Source organism: Phyllobates terribilis, unplaced genomic scaffold (genome assembly GCF_046119375.1).
Source record: "Phyllobates terribilis strain yellow unplaced genomic scaffold, ASM4611937v1 Scaffold_2__4_contigs__length_985480577, whole genome shotgun sequence".
NCBI classification, from domain to species: Eukaryota; Metazoa; Chordata; class Amphibia; order Anura; family Dendrobatidae; genus Phyllobates; species Phyllobates terribilis.
This window is the reverse complement of record NW_027362762.1, coordinates 751,736,798-751,755,384: the sequence shown is the minus strand read 5'-3', so window position 1 is coordinate 751,755,384 and position 18,587 is coordinate 751,736,798. Positions and strand designations below refer to the sequence as shown.

Here is an 18,587-nt window from a genome sequence, read left to right as displayed (position 1 = left end):
GAGCAGGTGCATTTATACGGAGACTTGATTACACACAGGTGGATTCTATTTATCATTACCAGTCATTTAGGACAACATTGGATCATTCAGAGATCCTCACTGAACTTCTGGAGTGAGTTTGCTGCACTGAAAGTAAAGGGGCCAAATAATATTGCACGCCCCACTTTTCAGTTTTTAATTTGCTAAAAAAGTTTAAAATATCCAATAAATTTCGTTCCACTTCACGATTGTGTCCCACTTGTTGATTCTTCCCAAAAAATTATGAATTTTATATCTTTATGTTTGAAGCCAGAAATGTGGCAAAAGGTAGAAAAGTTCAAGGGGGCCAAATACTTTCACAATGTGCTGTATATATTTTTTATGTGGCATAGACTTTATGCACAAAAAATATAATTCCACACAGGAGCTGGGTTTGAACATCTGGTCAAGTGCTCTTGTCATGCCCAATGCTGCTCCTAAAATCCTCCCGGCAGTATATATCTTCATTTTTTTTTTTCACAATCTTTTATGTATACTGTTCACATGTATTTTTTTGCATATAAGGAGATTAAATTCTACAACTGTAGTATATAATCAGTATGACCGAGGAAAGAAATTTAAAGCAAATCTTTAATCTGTTACACCAGATGGAACTAATTTCCACTGGTCGGAACTAATCGATTTTTATTACATACACAGAACATTAATCCTTAAGGATTGACTCTTCAGGTCGCATCAAACAAGTATTGTGCATGGCCACTTTAACAGAGATCAGGAGGTTTTGAAGAATTTTCCTGACATTTTGTAATTGCATCATACTTTATCAATGTTGGACACTGATCAGAAGACTCATACATGAGAGAAACTTGAGAAAACCTAACAGGGAAGCCATAAAAACATCTGCGGTAGCCTCTACGAGGGGGTTCATGAAACATCTGGAATTACTACAATTGGACATTTCTACATATTCTGAATGTTTAAGGTGTATGGATAAGATTTCAAGATGTAAATCATTTCAAAGAAATTAAATTTTAACAGGTCACTTCCCCCACCAAATAATTTTCTGCTGTGATCATCATAATTACACAGCTAAAGGACATTAGTAGTATCATTCGTTGGAGCAGCTTTTTCATATAATTATAAATACATTAACTTTAAATTAGCAAACCACAATTGTTTTGTGTATGAAGGTAACCATAGAATAAAATTACTTTTTTTTTTTTTTTTTACACTGACAGAAACCGGTCCTAGAATATTAATAGCACAGTTGCTTGTGAGTGCGTGCAATAGGAAGTTCCACTTTGACCTGAAGATTACCTGAAGATTACCATATCTTTATGAATGACAATACATGGGTATGGTTGACAGAAATATGGGCGTGGAGCAGCCTCTTCTTACCTCAGCACCAAGTATTAGGTCATAGTAACAGTCTTCTTTCAACCTTAAAAACTAAGTCCATCTAGTTCAACCCATAGCCTAACATGTTGATCCAGAGGAAGGCAAAAAAAACCCATGTGGCAAACACTAAGCTCCACATTGGGGAAAAAAATTCCTTCCCGACTCCATACAACAATCAGACTAGTTCCCTGGATCAACGCCCTATCAAGGAATCTAGTATATATAACCTGTAATATTATACTTTTCAAGAAAGGCATCCATGCCCTTCTTAAATGTTAGTAGTGAATCACTCATTACAACATCCTGCGGCAAAGAGTTCCATAGTCTCACTGCTCTTACAGTAAAGAATCCGCGTCTGTGACTATGATTAAACCTTCTTTCCTCCATATGTAGAAAGGTCTTTGTACTGTCCCCTCATATATACATAGTAATAAGATCACCCCTAAGCCTTCGTTTTTCCAAAGTATATAACCCCAAGTGTAATAACCTGTCTTGGTATTGCAGACCCCCCAATCCTCTTAATAACCTTGGTCGCTCTTCTCTGCACCCGCTCTAGTTCAGCTATGTCTTTCTTATACACCGGAGACCAGAACTGTACACAGTATTCTAAGTGTGGTCGCACTAATGACTTGTGTAGAGGTAAAATGATGTTCTCCTCGAGCATCTATGCATCTTTTAATGCATCCCATTATTTTATTTGCCTTTGCAGCAGCTGCCTGACACTGGCCACTAAACGTGAGCTTGTCATCCACCAATACACCCAGGTCTTTTTCAGTTACAGTTTTGCCCAGTGTTTTACAATTAAGCATATAATTATACATTTTATTTCCTCTGCCCAACTGCATTACCTTACATTTATCCCCATTAAGCTCATTTGCCATTTATCAGCCCAAGCTTCTAGTTTACATAGATCCTCCTGTAATACAAAATTGTCCTCCTCTGTATTGATTACCCTGCAGAGTTTAGTGTCATCTGCAAATATTGAAATATTACTCTCTATGCCCCCTACAAGGTGTTAAAAAGAAGCGGGCCCAATACTGACCCCTGTGGTAACCCACTGAGACCCAGTTTGAGTGTGTTCCATTAATAACCACCCTTTGTTTCCCATCACTGAGCCAGTTCTTAACCCACATACATATATTTTCCCCTATCCCCATTGTTCTCATTTTATGTATCAACCTTTTGTGTGGAACCATATCAAAAGCTTTTGAAAAGTCCATATACACAACATCCACTGCTTTTCCTTGGTCCAGTCTGGAACTTGCCTCCTCATAAAAACTGATCAGATTAGTTTGACAGGAATGGTCCCTCGTAAACCCATGTTGATATTGGGTCATGAGGTTATTCTTCTTCTTCAGATACTCTAGTATAGTATCTCTTAGGAAACCCTCCAGGATTTTACCCACAGTAGAGGTTAAGCTTACTAGCCTATAATTTCCAAGTTAAATTTTTGTCCCCTTTTTGAATATTGGCACCACATTTGCTATACGCCAGTCCTGTGGTACAGACCCTGTTATTATGGAATCTTTAAAGATTAAAAATAATGGTCTATCTATGACGTTACTTAATTCCTGCAGTACTCGCGGGTGTATCACATCCGTGCCCGGGGATTTGTCAACTTTAGTGATTTTTAGATGCCGCCGTACTTCCTGCTGGGTTAAGCAAGTTACATATCATGGAGAATTTCTGTCATCACTAATCATGTTTTCGGTCATGCGCTTTTCTTGTGTAAATACGGTTGAAAAAAAATCATTTGGCATATTGGCTTTTTCCTCATCATCATCCACCATTTCACCCAGACTATTTTTAAGGGGGCCAACACATCATTTTTTAGTTTTTTACTATTTATGTAGTTAAAGACTATTTTGGGATTATTTTTTACTTTCTCTGGCAATGAGTCTCTCTGTCTCAACCTCTGCTGCCATGATTTGGTTTTTACAGAATGTATTTAAATTTTCTGTATTTATTTAATGCCTCATCACTACCTACTTGCTTTAGTTCTCTAAATGCTTTATTTTAGTCACTTACTGCGTCCCTTACAGCTCTATTTAGCCATAGTGGCTTCCTCCTATTTCTAGCATGTTTATTCCCATAGGGTATATACTGTGCACGGGTCCTATTCAGGATGATAATAAAGGTCTCCCATTTGCTTTGTGTAGTTTTAGGTCTCAGGATATTGTCCCAGTTTATTGCACTAAGATCATCTCTCAACCGTTGGAAATTTGCCTTCCTGAAGTTTAGTGTCCTTGTAACCCCTCTAATACACATCTTATTAAAGGTTACATGAAAACTTATTATTTTGTGATCACTATTACCCAAGTGACCCCCAACTCGTATATTTGATATGCGGTCTGGCCTGTTGGTTAATATTAGGTCTAGCAGTGCCCCCCTTCTTGTTGGGTCCTGAACCAGTTGTGAAAGGTAATTAATTGTCTCTCATAGTTGTCAAAAACCTATTACCTTTGCTTGAGCTACAGGTTTCTGTTCTCCAATGTATTTCAGGGTAGTTGAAGTCCCCCATAATAATGACTTCTCCTTGAGTTGCTGCTTCATCTATTTGCTTTATGAGGATATTCTCCGCTGCTTCCATTATTTTTGGAGACTTATAACAAACCCCTATCAGTAATTTATTATTTTTTCGCCCTCCCCTTATCTCCACCCACAGGGACTCTACATTTTCATTAGATTCACATATATTCTCACACAAGATGGGTTTTATGGATGATTTTACATATAAACACCCCCCCCCTCGCTTTTTGGACGGTCATTACTGAACAGACTATAGCCCTGTAAATTGACTGCCCAGTCATGGCTCTCGTCCAGCCATGTCTCAGATAACCCCACTATGTCATAATTATTTTCCAACAAAATTAATTCTAATTCCTCCATTTTGTTGGTGAGGCTTCTGGCATTAGTGTACGTGCATTTTATGTATCTCTCTGTACCTCTATTCCTTCTTACTATATTGACTGTTCTAACCCCACCCCCAATTTCTTTATTTGTGCCCAGGTCACTATCTGCACTATCTTCCCCACCTATAAAATGAATACCCTACCCCCAATCCCTAGTTTAAACACTCCTCCAACCTTCTAGCCATTTTCTCCCCCAGCACAGCTGCACCCTCCCCACTGAGGTGCAGCCCGTCTCTAGCGTAGAATCTGTAGCCAACTGAGAAGTCGGCCCAGTTCTCCAGGAACCCAAACCACTCCTTCCTACACCAGGTCCTGAGCCACTTATTTATCTCCCTAATCTCCCGTTACCTCTCTGGCGCGGCACGTGGTACAGGTAGTATTTCAAAGAATACCATCTTGGAGGTCCTTGCTTTAAGCTTGCAGCCCAATTCCCTGAAATCATTTTTAAGGACCTTCCATCTACCTCTAACTTTGTCATTTGTGCCAATGTGCACCATGACCGCTGGGTCCTCACCAGCCCCTCCCAGTAATCAGTCAACCCGATCAGCGATGTACCGGACTCGAGCGCCAGGTAGGCAGCACACTGTTCGACGATCCTCGTCTTTGTGACAGATTGCCCTATCTGTTCCCCTAATAACTGAGTCCCCCACTACCAGCACCTGCCTGGCCTGCCCTGCTCTCCTCTCCTCCCCCACCCCCCCCCCTTACTGGAGCTGACACTCCTCCGGCTTCCAGAGGACATGCCTTGCTGCAGCAGTGCTACCCCTATACCGACACCCCCCTCATCTGCCAGCTTTGCAAACTTATTGGGGTGTGCCAGATTAGGACTAGCCTCCCCTGGCACTCTCCCCTCTACCCCCCCTTCTGTCACCCAGCTAGGTGCCTCACTGTCCTGCAGTTCCTTACTACTACCCTCCCTCACATCTACCCCAGTGAGCATTGTCAATGGATCTCAGTGTTGCCAGCTGCTCATTTAGATCCAGTACCTGGGCTTCCAAACACACAAAGTGCACACACCTCGCACAGCAGTATGCACCCATGACCGGCTGTTCAAGGATTGCATACATGTGGCAAGATGTACACTGGATAGCATTGTCAATAATGGAGCTCATTTCCTAATGGGGATTGCACTAGACAGAAATGTTGGGTAAAAAGAAATGTAAAGCATTAATAAAGTACAGACAGCAATTCAGTCCAAATTCCTCCCTTCTAAACTCCCTGAATCCAAAGTCACTGAAAAATAAGTCACACACTTACTTCCGTTTGCACTTACGCTCTGGTCACACTCAGCTCGTTCACGCTCGTTAAGGAAGAAGATTTAAAGAGTTTTTTTTTCCCTTTTAGCAGCAATCCAACCTACAGCTCCATGCACTTCCAAAGGACTGGATGCCCCAAACCAGCTGCCCCTTATAAACCCTTAATTATGACCCCTCACCCTTAATTAACCCCTTGTGAGTATAGCTATACCTCAGCATTTAAGTGCAATGTAGTTAACCCCTAAATACACAGGTAGTAAAATAAGAGACTGTAAAACTGTAGAGAGAAAATTAGTTTTATTGGGCTTTTTAAAACCTAACAGGTAGAAAAGCACTCAGCAGTTCACAATTCAACAACTCACAGCAATTCACACAGGTATTTTCTGCAGGATTCCCAAATACCTCTTCACTAAAAAACAAGTCACACACTTACTTGCACTTACACTCCGGTCACACTCGCTTAGGAAGAAGATTTAAAGAGTTTTTTTTTCCCTTTTAGCAGCAATCCAACCTACATCTCAATGCACTTCCAAAGGTAAGACAGGAGGAACAGGAGTGTAAGCAGCCTCTTCTTACCTCGGCACCACTGGTATCTCCAGTATTAGGTCAGACAGACAGGGTGGACAGCAGTGTGAACAGCCTCTTCTTACCTCAGCACCACTGGTATCTCCAGTATTAGGTCAGACAGACAGGGTGAACAGCAGTGTAAGCAGTCTCTTCTTACCTCAGCACCACTGGTATCTCAAGTATTAGGTCAGACAGGAGGAACAGCAGTGTGACCGGCCTCTTCTTACCTCAGCACCATTGGTATCTCCAGTATTAGGTCAGACATGGTGAACAGCAGTGTGAGCAGCCTCTTCTTACCTCAGCATCCCAAGTATGTTCTGCATTAGAGTCTAAACCGCTTGTGGCTTAATGACTAGGCCGCACATAAGGTCATGATGGGGACCTTGCAAATGCCAGAGACACCCTCAATGCTGGCAATCAAATGCATGCTGATGAAAGTCACAGGACCCTTCTTTGGCTATGCTAGAATTGTCTACTACCCCACTGCCATGTTTTTTGGGTGCCGTACAGGCATAGGCCGCGACTTCAATAAAACTCTCAAAATACTGAAGTGAGCTTTTTCATCCCAATCGCTGCCACTGCGCAGCAAATTACAAATCAACAAACTAAGTTTTTATATACTTTTTCTAACCTTATTTATGGTTGGGGTTAGAATTAGGGCTACATTTAAGATTAGAATAAGAGGCTAGTGTTAGGATTAGGGATAAGGTAATGAAATGGTTACATAAAAAAAGACAAATATAATAAAAAAAAAAGTAAAAATTAATTTGCTTAATTTTATGTCCACTGGTTACTGGACTCAAAATACTTGCCTAGCTTAGGCACTGTAAATCCACGCTACGCCACTGGTTGAATAACATTAGCACGAATGACTTTGGAGGTCAGCCAACTGATGATTGTAAATAAAACGGCGCAGATTTTAACAACTACTGAAACAGAAGCATCGTTTCTCTGCATACTTGCTTCACACTCACTAATCCAGGCTTGCATGTATGTAGTCTTGTGATTTTATTGGGATATACTAAAAATATAATGTCTAATGTGACTAAGGTAAATTGAGGAGGAAAAAGATTCATCAAGCTGGAGTTCATGCTTTGCAATTCTTTTGCCTTCATAAAGATAAAATGTAGGCAGAGTTGTCAGGCAGCCGTATACCTGGTTCCAACTACTGAACTACTACTGGGTAGCCTCAATAATCCAGAGAATATACGAGCTGCAGTGCAGATTTAGTTTCGAGGTCTTCTGACAGTTTTTCCTGCACAACAATGCTGTAAAAAACACTGGTCATTGTAACATCGCATCAGTGGTGTCACTGTGCAGGTAAAACTGTATAGGTGTTGCAGTATTTTATCTAGGGCTGTGTCCCTTTATTCAGTAGATCTATAGGGGTCCTCAGTTGGATGCCCAGAAAGTGACTGTCTATCCTAGCTACATGTAATCACTTTCTATGATGAAAGGACTCCTTCGATAAGTCAATTGGACACACTACTGTCCAAATGTCTATGACCAAAATTGAATAACTTTGCGCAAAGTCCGTCCCTAATTCAACATCCAGGGAACACATTAACAGACAGTATAATAAATCAAGGAGATAAAAGGATGGAGTTGCTGTTTCCAGAGGTCTATATTGTGCCTGGTAATAGGGAGTCGATTATTCAGCTCACAGCTACCCAATTTCAATGATCGGATTTAGTAAGTGAATGGTAAATTTAGGCAAATGTAGATATAGACCTCACTGGCGTTGACATTGTGATTTACAGCTAAGGCTTCCATATCTTGATACCGGGTGCTTAATTGCTCACATCTACTACTTATATGGTGTTGGAACCAAATTATTAGCAGTGCATTCTCTTAAAATACTGCCATCAAATGCAGATGAAGAAGTGACAAGTAATTGTGGTTCACCATCATGATGGTTCAGACAACAGAACATGACGGAATTGTCCCATCAGGCCCCACCACGTCTCATCTGTATACATTCAGTTCATGAACTGTTTTGCTTTCATACGAGACATTTGATCTAGTATGATTTTATGGGATTTAGTGCAGTAGATCAAATGTCTAATTCAAAGAGATCATAACAATATAGGATATGTCCATTTGCAGTGGGTACGGAAAGTATTCAGACCCCTTTAAATTTTTCACTCTGTTTCATTGCAGCCATTTGGTAAATTCTAAAAAGTTTTTTTTTTTTCTCATTAAAGTACACTCTGCACCCCATATTGACTGAAAAAAAACAGAAATGTAGAAAGGTTTGCAAATTTATTGAAAAAGAAAAACTGAAGTATCATATGGTCATAAGTATTCAGACCCTTTGCTCAGACACTCATTTAAGTCACATGTTGTCCATTTCCTTGTGATCCTCCCCGAGATGGTTCTACTCCTTCATTGGAGTCCAGCTGTGTTTAATTAAACTGATAGGACTTGATTTTGAAAGGTACACACCTGTCTATATAAGACCTCACAGCTCACAGTGCATGTCAGACCAAATGAGAATCAGGAGCTCAAAAGGAACTGGCCTAAAGGCCCCGTCACACTTAGCGCAACGATCCCGACAACGATACGACCTGTCGGGGATCGTTGCTGCGTCGCTATGTGGTCGCTGGTGAGCTGTCAAACAGGCAGGCTCACCAACGATCAGGGGAGCAGCGACATCGTGGAAAGAATCTTTCCACGATGTCCTGCTCCTGGTTACCAGCCTGCTGAAGCAGGAGCAGGCTGGTAACCATGATAAACAGCGGGTTACTAGGGGCACACGCACACCTAGTAACCCGCTGTTTATCATGGTTACCAGCCTGATCGCTGCTCCCGCTGGTCACACACAGCGATGTGTGTTGACCAGCGGGAGGGCAACGACCAAATAAATGTCCAGGACATTCTGCAGCGATCAGCGACCTCACAGCAGGGGCCTGATCGCTGCAAAGTGTCACACATAGCGACATCGCTGGTGAGGTCGCTGTTGCGTCACCAAAACCGTGACACAGCAGCGATCTTGCTATGTGAGACGAGGGCTTTAGAGCTCAGAGACAGAAATGTGGCAAGGCAAAGATCTGGCCAAGGTTACAAAATAATTTCTGCATTACTCAAGGTTCCTAAGAGCACAGTGGCCTCCATAATCCTTAAATGGACGAAGTTTAGGACCACCAGAAGTCTTCCTAGACCTGGCCGTCCAGCCAAACTGAGCAATCGTGGGAGAAGAGCCTTGGTGAGAGAGGTAAAGAAGAACCCCAAGATCACGGTGGATGAGCTCCAGAGATGCAGTAGCGAGATGGGAGAAAGTTCCACAAAGTCAACTAAAACTGCAGCCCTCCACCAGTCGGGCCTTCATGGCAGACTGGCCCGATGGAAGCCTCTCCTCAGTGCAAGACATATGCCCGCGTAGAGTTTGCTCAAACACACATGGACTCCCAGACTATGAGAAATAAGATTCTCTGGTCTGATCAGACGAAGATAGAACTTTTTGGTGATAATTCTAAGCGGTATGTGTGGAAAAAAATAGGCACTGCTCACCTGCCCAATACAATCCCAACAGTGAAACATGATGGTGGCAGCATCATGCTATGGGGGTGTTTTTTCAGTTGCAGGGACAGGACAACTGGTTGCAATTGAAGGAAACATGAATGCGGCCAAGTACAGAGATATCCTGGATGAAAACCTCTTCCAAATTGCTCTGGACCTCAGACTTGGCCCAAGGTTCATCTTCCAACAAGACAATGACCCTAAGCACACAGCTAAAATAACAAAGGAGTGGCTTCAGAACAACTCTGTGACCATTCTTGACTGGCCCAGCCAGAGCCCTGACCTAAACCCAATTGTGCATCTCTGGAGAGACCTGAAAATGGCTGTCCACCAACGTTCACCATCCAACCTGACGGAACCGGAGATGATCTGCAAGGAAGAATGACAGGGGATCCCCAAATCCAGGTATGAAAAACTTGTTGCATCATTTCCAAGACGACTCATGGCTGTACTAGCTCAAAAGGGTGCTTCTACTCAATACTGAGCAAAGGATCTGAATTCTTATGACCATGTGATATATTTTCGTTTTCTTTTTTTTAATAAATTTGTAAAAATTTCTACTTTTCTGGGTTTTTTCAGTCAAGATGGGGTGCAGAGTGAACTTTAATGAGAAAAAAAATGAACTTTTTAGAATTTACCAAATGGCTGCAATGAAACAAAGAGTGAAAAATTTAAAGGAGTCTGAATAACTTTCCATCCCCACTGTATGTTTTCCTATGGGCCCAATGTACTTGCACACAAGATTAGCGTTCTGCCCTTATTCTGATATACCAGGATTTGAAATCCAGAAACCAAAATCCACCACAAGATAGTATCTACATTACAGCCACAAACGGAACCATGCCGTTCTGTAAGAATTCATAAGTGTTTCTACTAGATTTCATTGCCTTCATCGTAGCGTGGTGAAGTCTGGGGCTAGATGACCTACGTGGTGCACGACAGCAATTCTCATTCAAGTCACTTGATCAAAAACATTAGCACAACTTGCGACATGCCACCAATATCGACTTTATGGCAAGTGTGTCACATGTGATTTGCGATCACGTCACCATAGGAAATCATTACATGCGATGTAGCAATGTGACACCGTGATCTGAAAGTCGCGTGACAGATGTGACCATGTAGCCCTAGCTTTAATCTGGAACATGGATCTCCTCTGGTATCTGCAGTCTTGTAATATGGATTTTTGTTGTAATATTGATAATTTCTATATCAGCAGAGCATCCATAAATACAGCTTTATCAGCTGTTATTATTCATGGTAATTGCATATAATGATCTTATCTGATCACTATTACAAGGATTCAACCTCAACCCCTTGTAACTGCATTTAAAGACTAGATTAAGACAGAAATCGGCCACAGAGTTGACTCGCAACCTGAGGGTTAATTGCTAGTTGAGATCCAGCCCTGTGAAATGTACTGGCCGGGAAGGCCTGATTGACCATGGAAGCGAATGTAGAATTTCACTCATAAGTAACTGCCACAGCGGTCTATCTAAAGTCTGTTTTACAATTACAGAGAGGAACAAAGGTCGTTTCCACTCTGGTTACAGATAATGTGGACACCGCAGGTCATTCATTCTGTCCTCTGCCTGCCCGGGGATCAATGCTGCCTGCACAGATGAAGCACATTTTCTTTTTCACGTCAATATTTTTTATTGGATTATTTTGGCTCCTGTAGAGAGGCCCAGCATAAAGCAAACTGGCACACCTGCACTGTGGTTGGTGTAGCCAGGTATATTATTAACCCTTTGTTGTCTAGTTTTTTTTTTGTTTTTTATCATGTCTCAAGAGAAATACAAAAAAAATGATTCCAAAGGAAATGTTTCATGCTATCCCAACGGTATGGGCTAGTGACATGGCAGGTGAATTTAGGAGCTGAATATTTTTATTTATTTAAAAAAAAAATAAACCTAATATCTGCCACAAACCTGGCCCAATTAGAGCCTATTTCTGACATCACAATAATGTGCTTATTGTTATATACAGGTGTAGCGTTTCTCCTTGTGCAGCATGGCAAGCTCAGCCTGGCATGTCAGAGTGAGGAGACTTATATGCCATGCATGCTCCTCTGGAAAATTAAATATGCAAATTGCTTCTTCAGGGAGGAAGCGGACTTAAATGATAGTGCCACCAATTGGAAATAGCAATCCTAAAAATCGACCTTTACCATAAAACATATATTCATCCAAAATGAAGTTTTGTACATCCCCCCAGCTTTGATCCTTAATATTGCCCAGGCAGCTTGTGCTCCCTCCAGAAGAAGAGATGCTGGGAGCAGTGTAAACTGCCTGGGCATTAGTAAGGATAGGAGGCGACTTGTAAAACGTGGCAGTGCAGGGACTGTCAATCATACTCATTGGGGCGTGACTGTAGCTATGTATGCCAAACACCTTGCAGGACTAGTCTATCTTTATTTGTACACACTGAGCAGTTTATAAAATGTTGTTATCTGCATATGCACATATTTGTATAAAATTAATAATTTATTGTGATATCAGAAACAGGCTCCAAAATGTAATGGGACAGTTTAATAGCATTATGGGACCTGAAAATTTCCCTTTAAACTCTCGTCCAGATCCAGAGTAAAATGCGGTGTCCAACAAAATTCCCCCAACCTCTTCCCATCTGTGGTTGTATGTTAATACAGCATTCATGTGTGCATGCAAATACTTGCACTAATTCAACAGTAATGGGCTCTTAGGCCAAAATTGCAAAGGGATATTAAGTGGAAGGAAAAAAAAAAGTAAAGATAGATGTAATAAATGAACTATCCTAAGTTTTAGAAAAGTTTCTAGTTATGTCAATATTAAAACCAAGATCATGCAGTTTTACACATATCTTGTAAATTAAATCAACAAAAATGGACAGGGCTTGTGATGACGTCTAATTAAAGAAGCACTCTCAGATTGATTTTTCTTTCTTTTGCTCCATTTGTAAAGGGCATTGACTAAATAGTTGGGCATTTAAAAACTTACTCCTTTATGAGCTCCATTTCATTTCTTTCATTTTTCAAACTGACCAGTACTTTGACTACCTGAATAATGCAGTGTCTTCTGCGTGGACTGGCTGTCAGTTTCTCTGCGCATTCACATGAGTGTCTCAATAGAGAATGACTTCTAGTAGACACTAAAGACTCCATAAAGTGAGCAACAGGAAAATATTTCCCAAAGTGTTTCTTTAAGCTTTTTAGGATTTGTTAGAATTATAGTTCTAGATCTTAGACATTGCCATAAAAATGTTGTAATACATGTATAATGCATATATGGTTAGGGTTACCAAAGTTTTTTGTTAATTTTAGTATGAACTTAGTTTGCTATGGTATCAGTGGGATTTTTTTTATTAGGCGTTTTTACAGGTTTGCCCGGCATTACGTAGGATCCCTGGACTTAGTAGACCATCATGGAATTAATTTCTATAATAAAGGATTAAGATGGTTGTCAACTCTTTTTTTTTTTTTTGTAAACAAACTTAAGAATTTTAATTCAGTCTAAGTAATATTTATTACAAATTCTGGGGCTGTGTGTCAGCATGAAGTGTAGCTTTTCGTCCATAGGCTGACACTAGCACACTGCTCACTGTTACTCCGGTCCGCTGCCCACCACTGCCACTCCAGGAGTACAAGGAAGAGATTCTGGGACAGCAATGGGCTAGTATTCTGAGGAATAGGAAGGACCAATATCCGTGGAGCTTTCCATCCTGATAATATTAGACAGTTTACCTCTGCTGGCTATGAAAAATAGTGGAGGGTCACAGAATTTGTAGAAAGTGTTTATTAAGCGTTTGTTAAATTCCTTTATAATTAGATCGAATGTATTTGTCATGGCTCTGGGTTCAAACCCTTGAGCCTGTGCTTTGTGGACTGCTTCTCTGTCCACCAAGCCACAGCAGATACACTTTTTTTCTGGATGTCTAGTTTCTGTTATCCTTGTTTCAGTCTATTTAGGGTAACAAGTGTTTTCATTTACTCATTTGTCTGTGGCTTTATATACTTTCCCCCTGCTGGTATTTCCTGGTAGTGATAGTCTCATTTGGATGTCCAGCCATACTGCTCTAGTTTAAGCCAGTCAGTGAAAGACCAGCTAGGGTTTATCTCTCTGCCGTTTATGTTCTTCATCCATGCACCTATCTTCTGTTTCTTTTTTAGGAAGTAGGCAGCATATGCTCTAACAGTTCATACATAATCCTTTATTTTGTATTTCATAGTTTGTTTTACGCACTCTGGGAACTCTTTTTATTTCAGCACACTTTCCCTTCTGTAGGTAATTTGCACTCTGCTCTGCCCTATGGTTCTTTAGGAGGAAAGGGAAGCGCACAATGGACTTTCAGACAGCATAGGTCAGAGTTGCCATAGTCTAGTCTGTGATTAGGACTACCTCAGCTCATTCAGAAACCACAAGGGACTGCGGGTTCAGGATCTCTAGTCTGTACAGGAACCAGCAGGGTCAGTTGCAGTTTTATTGCGTTACCCATTTTTTCAGAGTGAGTTGCTATACTATCATAACAGTATTTTGAGGATATTAAAATCATAATGAATGGACATCGTGTACCAAATAAGAAAGTAAGGGGGAGCCAGGTGGGGCTTGCCAAGAGGTTTCCGTAACTTGGTAAGCCACATATGCTGGACCCCTCCAATTAGTTTTCTACTGGATGTAGTCACGGCGGATAGATTTGCTTTTAGAATAGAGGGTCAGGCCATGAACCCATAGAGCATATAATGTAAAAATACCCTTTAATAGAATTCTAATACAAGCCAAGAAAAAAAAAAAAGCTTTTGATCACAGTGATAATTTCCCAAATGAAAAGTATAGAAAAAAATAGGAGTAAGTTTTGCCTGCTCTCAATCTTTATACATAGTAAGGACATTGCTTCTGCTTACATAAATATCACATAAGTCAATGCAGATCTACATTTAAGACTGACAGTGAACCAATATTATTATGTACTAGAATGTGAGGCTATGTACAATGAATAAGCTGGGTGTTACTAGCTGGGGTGTCCTGGCATACTGACGCTGTCCAATTAGTGCTAGAGACACAACCCTTTAACATGGAGAATGGTAGCACCTAGATGCCAATTTTATTCATATATTTCAAGGTAACAGCGGAACAATACAGAGTTAATAAATTAATAATAATAAATAATATATATGCTCCAAAAGTGTTTACTAAACCAGACCCGACGTGTCCTCTTTAGGTACATCCTGTACAGATGTCTACGGATCTCGCTGTACATAAAATGAATTTATTGGCTAAATGCAATTAAATACTAAGGCTTTTATATTTAATTAACAAGCACTCCAATTAATGCTAACAAGTGGAATCAAATTAAAGACCAACCTGCCTGCTAATACATCTCATTGCACCTTCATTAAAAGCTACAACATTTCTATTAGAGAAAAATATACTTGTTACTAGACACAATTTTTATCTGTTTAAGTGAATGATTACAGATAACGACAGGGCTGTGCAGGCAATACTGCTGTGAGGGTCCCAAATTAGGGGCCTAATGTCTCATGCGAGTTGCCAGCAGCCCTATACCCTCATGTTGCTAGATGATAGGAACAAAGTTGGAAAGCTTTACAGCAGCCACATGGACAAGACAACCTATTGTCTGGGGATGTACATTGACCTCTGAAGAAGAGATTTCTAGGCACGATCTGTGATCTGTGCAGAGGTCACTGTGCATGGAGGGGAGGAAGTGAGCTGTGACCATCACCTACTGTGAATGGTGGATCCTCTATAAATAATACCTATACATTCTACATATAGATAGATACACCTAAGTGTGCGCTACCTGTCATTGGAATCTTGCTTGTGACGATAATGAGATTACTGCAGAGAAATGATCTTTACAGAACAGAATCACCACAAAAAAATGCTAAATTCAGGAGTTTTTTTTTCATATAGATCATACATGTCAAACTCTGGCCCATGGGCCAAATCTGGCCTGCAGGGTGGTTTTATTTGGCACACAACACCAGAACCACCACCTCTATGTGGGGCCATTATACTGTACGGAGCACTACGCGGGGCCGGCCATTATTCTGTACGGAGCACTACGTGCGGCCGGCCATTATTCTGTACGGAGCACTACGTGCGGCCGGCCATTATTCTGTACGGAGCACTACGTGCGGCCGGCCATTATTCTGTACGGAGCACTACGCGAGGCGGTCCATTATTCTGTACGGAGCACTACGTGCGGCCGGCCATTATTCTGTACGGAGCACTACGCGAGGCGGTCCATTATTCTGTACGGAGCACTACGTGCGGCCGGCCATTATTCTGTACGGAGCACTACGCGGGGCCGGCCATTATTCTGTACGGAGCACTACGTGCGGCCGGCCATTATTCTGTACGGAGCACTACGCGGGGCCGGCCATTATTCTGTACGGAGCACTACGCGGGGCCGGCCATTATTCTGTACGGAGCACTACGCGGGGCCGGCCATTATTCTGTACGGAGCACTACGCGGGGCCGGCCATTATTCTGTACGGAGCACTACGCGGGGCCGGCCATTATTCTGTACGGAGCACTACTCGGGGCCGGCCATTATTCTGTACGGAGCACTACGCGGGGCCGGCCATTATTCTGTACGGAGCACTATGTGGGGCCATTATTCTGCACGAAGCACTATGTGGGGCCCATTATTCTGTATGGAGGAATATGTGGGGCCCATTATTCTGTATGGAGAACTATGAGGGCCCATTATTCTGTATGGAAGACTATGTGGGGCCATTATTCTGTATGGAGGACTATGTGGGGCCATTATGTTGTATGGAGGACTATGTGGAGCCATTATTCTGTATTGAGGACTATGTGGGGCCATTATTCTGTATGGAGGACTATGTGGGGCCATTATTCTGTATGGAGGACTATGTGGGGCCATTATTCTGTATTGAGGACTATGTGGGGCCATTATTCTGTATGGAGGACTATGTGGGGCCCATTATTCTGTATGGAGGACTATGTGGGGCCCATTATTCTGTATGGAGGACTATGTGGGGCCCGTTATACTGTATACTGGTTGGCAGGCGACTTTGTCCAAGTTTTTCATTTTGGCCCTCTGTGTGCTTGAGTTTGACATCCTTGATCTAGATAATGATAAAGAAAATCTAAAAAAAAATCCTTTTAAAGGAACCTCACATTGGCAAATTGCATATTAATTTTACCTCCATGCTCCTGCAGGCAACCAAATGATATTATTTCTAGCTAAGCTGTACGATTAGTTGTGGCATAGTTTAAATAAAAATGTGCCTACTTATCTGAGGAACTTTTACTCGGAGTCATCGCGGTGATACAGCATACTGGCAGAGGCACCAAGCCATCCTTGGAAACATGTCCATATCAGTGCGGACGTTTCTTAAATCCCTGGTGTGCTCTTTTAGGGTCTGGGCTCAGAACACCTCGGTCACGTGCAGCGATTGGAGTTGAATACACCTCAGCCTCACCAAGCTTACTGCACTATGCTGACACTGTGTTCATATCCATATTTTTACCTTTACATATCATTTATTTTGGTGTTGCATAATGAAAAAAATGTGACAAACTAATTTTTACAAGGTTGCTTAGAAAAAAAATTTCAAATTGGCAACCCTGATACCATTAAGGAGATCATTACATGTGGTTATCAGAATGTCACTTAAGGAGTATGTGAAGCTTTTAAAGAGAGTTGGGGGGAGGGGTACAGAGGCAAAATTGAAATTGCTCATGCTAGCTTGCTGTGAAATCAATCATTCCTACCTGTGAAAATGCAATTCCAAAAGCCACTCCAGCTATGATTCCCATATTAGTCTCCATGAAGTCAGTGACCAGTTCATAGCAGCCCTATAAGCACAAGAGATTTATTTAGAAATAACCAGAAATCTTTATATATTATGTACAAAAAAAATCCTAAAATGAGAGAAGCAAAGAGGGCTTTAAAAGTTAAAGGGAACCAGCCACGGGAAAAAATGCTATTAACCTAGAGATAGAGGGTTAATCTGCAGGTTAATAGCGTTTTGAATCTGCCCTGTGCCGGCATTTAGACCCCCGCTGCCGGTAGGAAATTAACTTTATTCCTCATGGTAGAGTTCTGGTTTCAGTCACGGGGGGAGCCAGCACAGGTTTAGTCTCCACTCTGTCTATAGAGAGCGGCAGCTGTAACTATGTCCCCGCACTGACTGACAGCAACTCAGCATTAGGGCTGGCTTTCAGTCAGTGCTGGGGGCGCAGTTACACCCACCGCTCTCTATACACAGAGCGGTGACTGAAACGTCTTTGACTGGGCAATCACCTTGACATATTAGTACATCAAGGTGCCGCATCTGTTTAAGATCTCTTGAAGTACTAATATATTAAAAGGCAAGAGTGTATGGAGATTAAAAAACGTACATGGAGGCACTGCGCCATGTTCTCTGATCTTTCTTTTCCCAACCTATATCGTGTAGGAATCCACATATGATAAGTTGAGTACTCACCCTCTGGTAGACTTTTGTCGGAGCAATCGTCATGTTGCGCATATCTGAAGGATTGCAGTCGCTCATATTGGAGCAGCAGCTAGGTGGGATACCATGTTCATGAAAATAAATACTGATAGTCCAGTTGGTGTAGCTCTGAATTCCACAGCAACTCAACTGCAAAGAAAGACACATATGAAGCCCATAGACACTAAGTGATTGTGGTGATTAACACTGCTCACTACCACCGCAAATGCAGCTTACTGCTGTCTTTTACAAAGGATCTAAAAGAGACTATTAGAAAGGAAGGAACCCAGACACGGCCATTACACAGTACACAGCAGGGGCACATTTATAAGATTATCTCAGCACAGGAACATTTTTTTGATCACTTCCTATTTTGGAACTTATTTTCATTCCAAGATCTGGTGAATAAAATCAACTTTTGTTTGTGGGAAAACCTTTTTAAGTCTGCTTGTAAAACATGTCTGCAGAAAGGCAAATGGGTCATAAAAAAAA

At 41.5% G+C, this 18,587-nt stretch overlaps 1 protein-coding gene across 1 annotated transcript in view; it reads right to left on the bottom strand.

The window, feature by feature from the left end:
• TSPAN7 (tetraspanin 7) overlaps positions 1-18,587 on the bottom strand; it is a 150,354-nt gene that overhangs the window by 11,803 nt on the left and 119,964 nt on the right. The window contains exons 5-6 of the mRNA XM_073667295.1: positions 18,090-18,245; positions 17,374-17,457 (exon numbers count right to left, since the gene is read on the bottom strand). Of these exons, the coding sequence (XP_073523396.1) occupies positions 17,374-17,457; positions 18,090-18,245 (240 nt within the window). The remainder of the gene's footprint in view (positions 1-17,373; positions 17,458-18,089; positions 18,246-18,587) is intronic.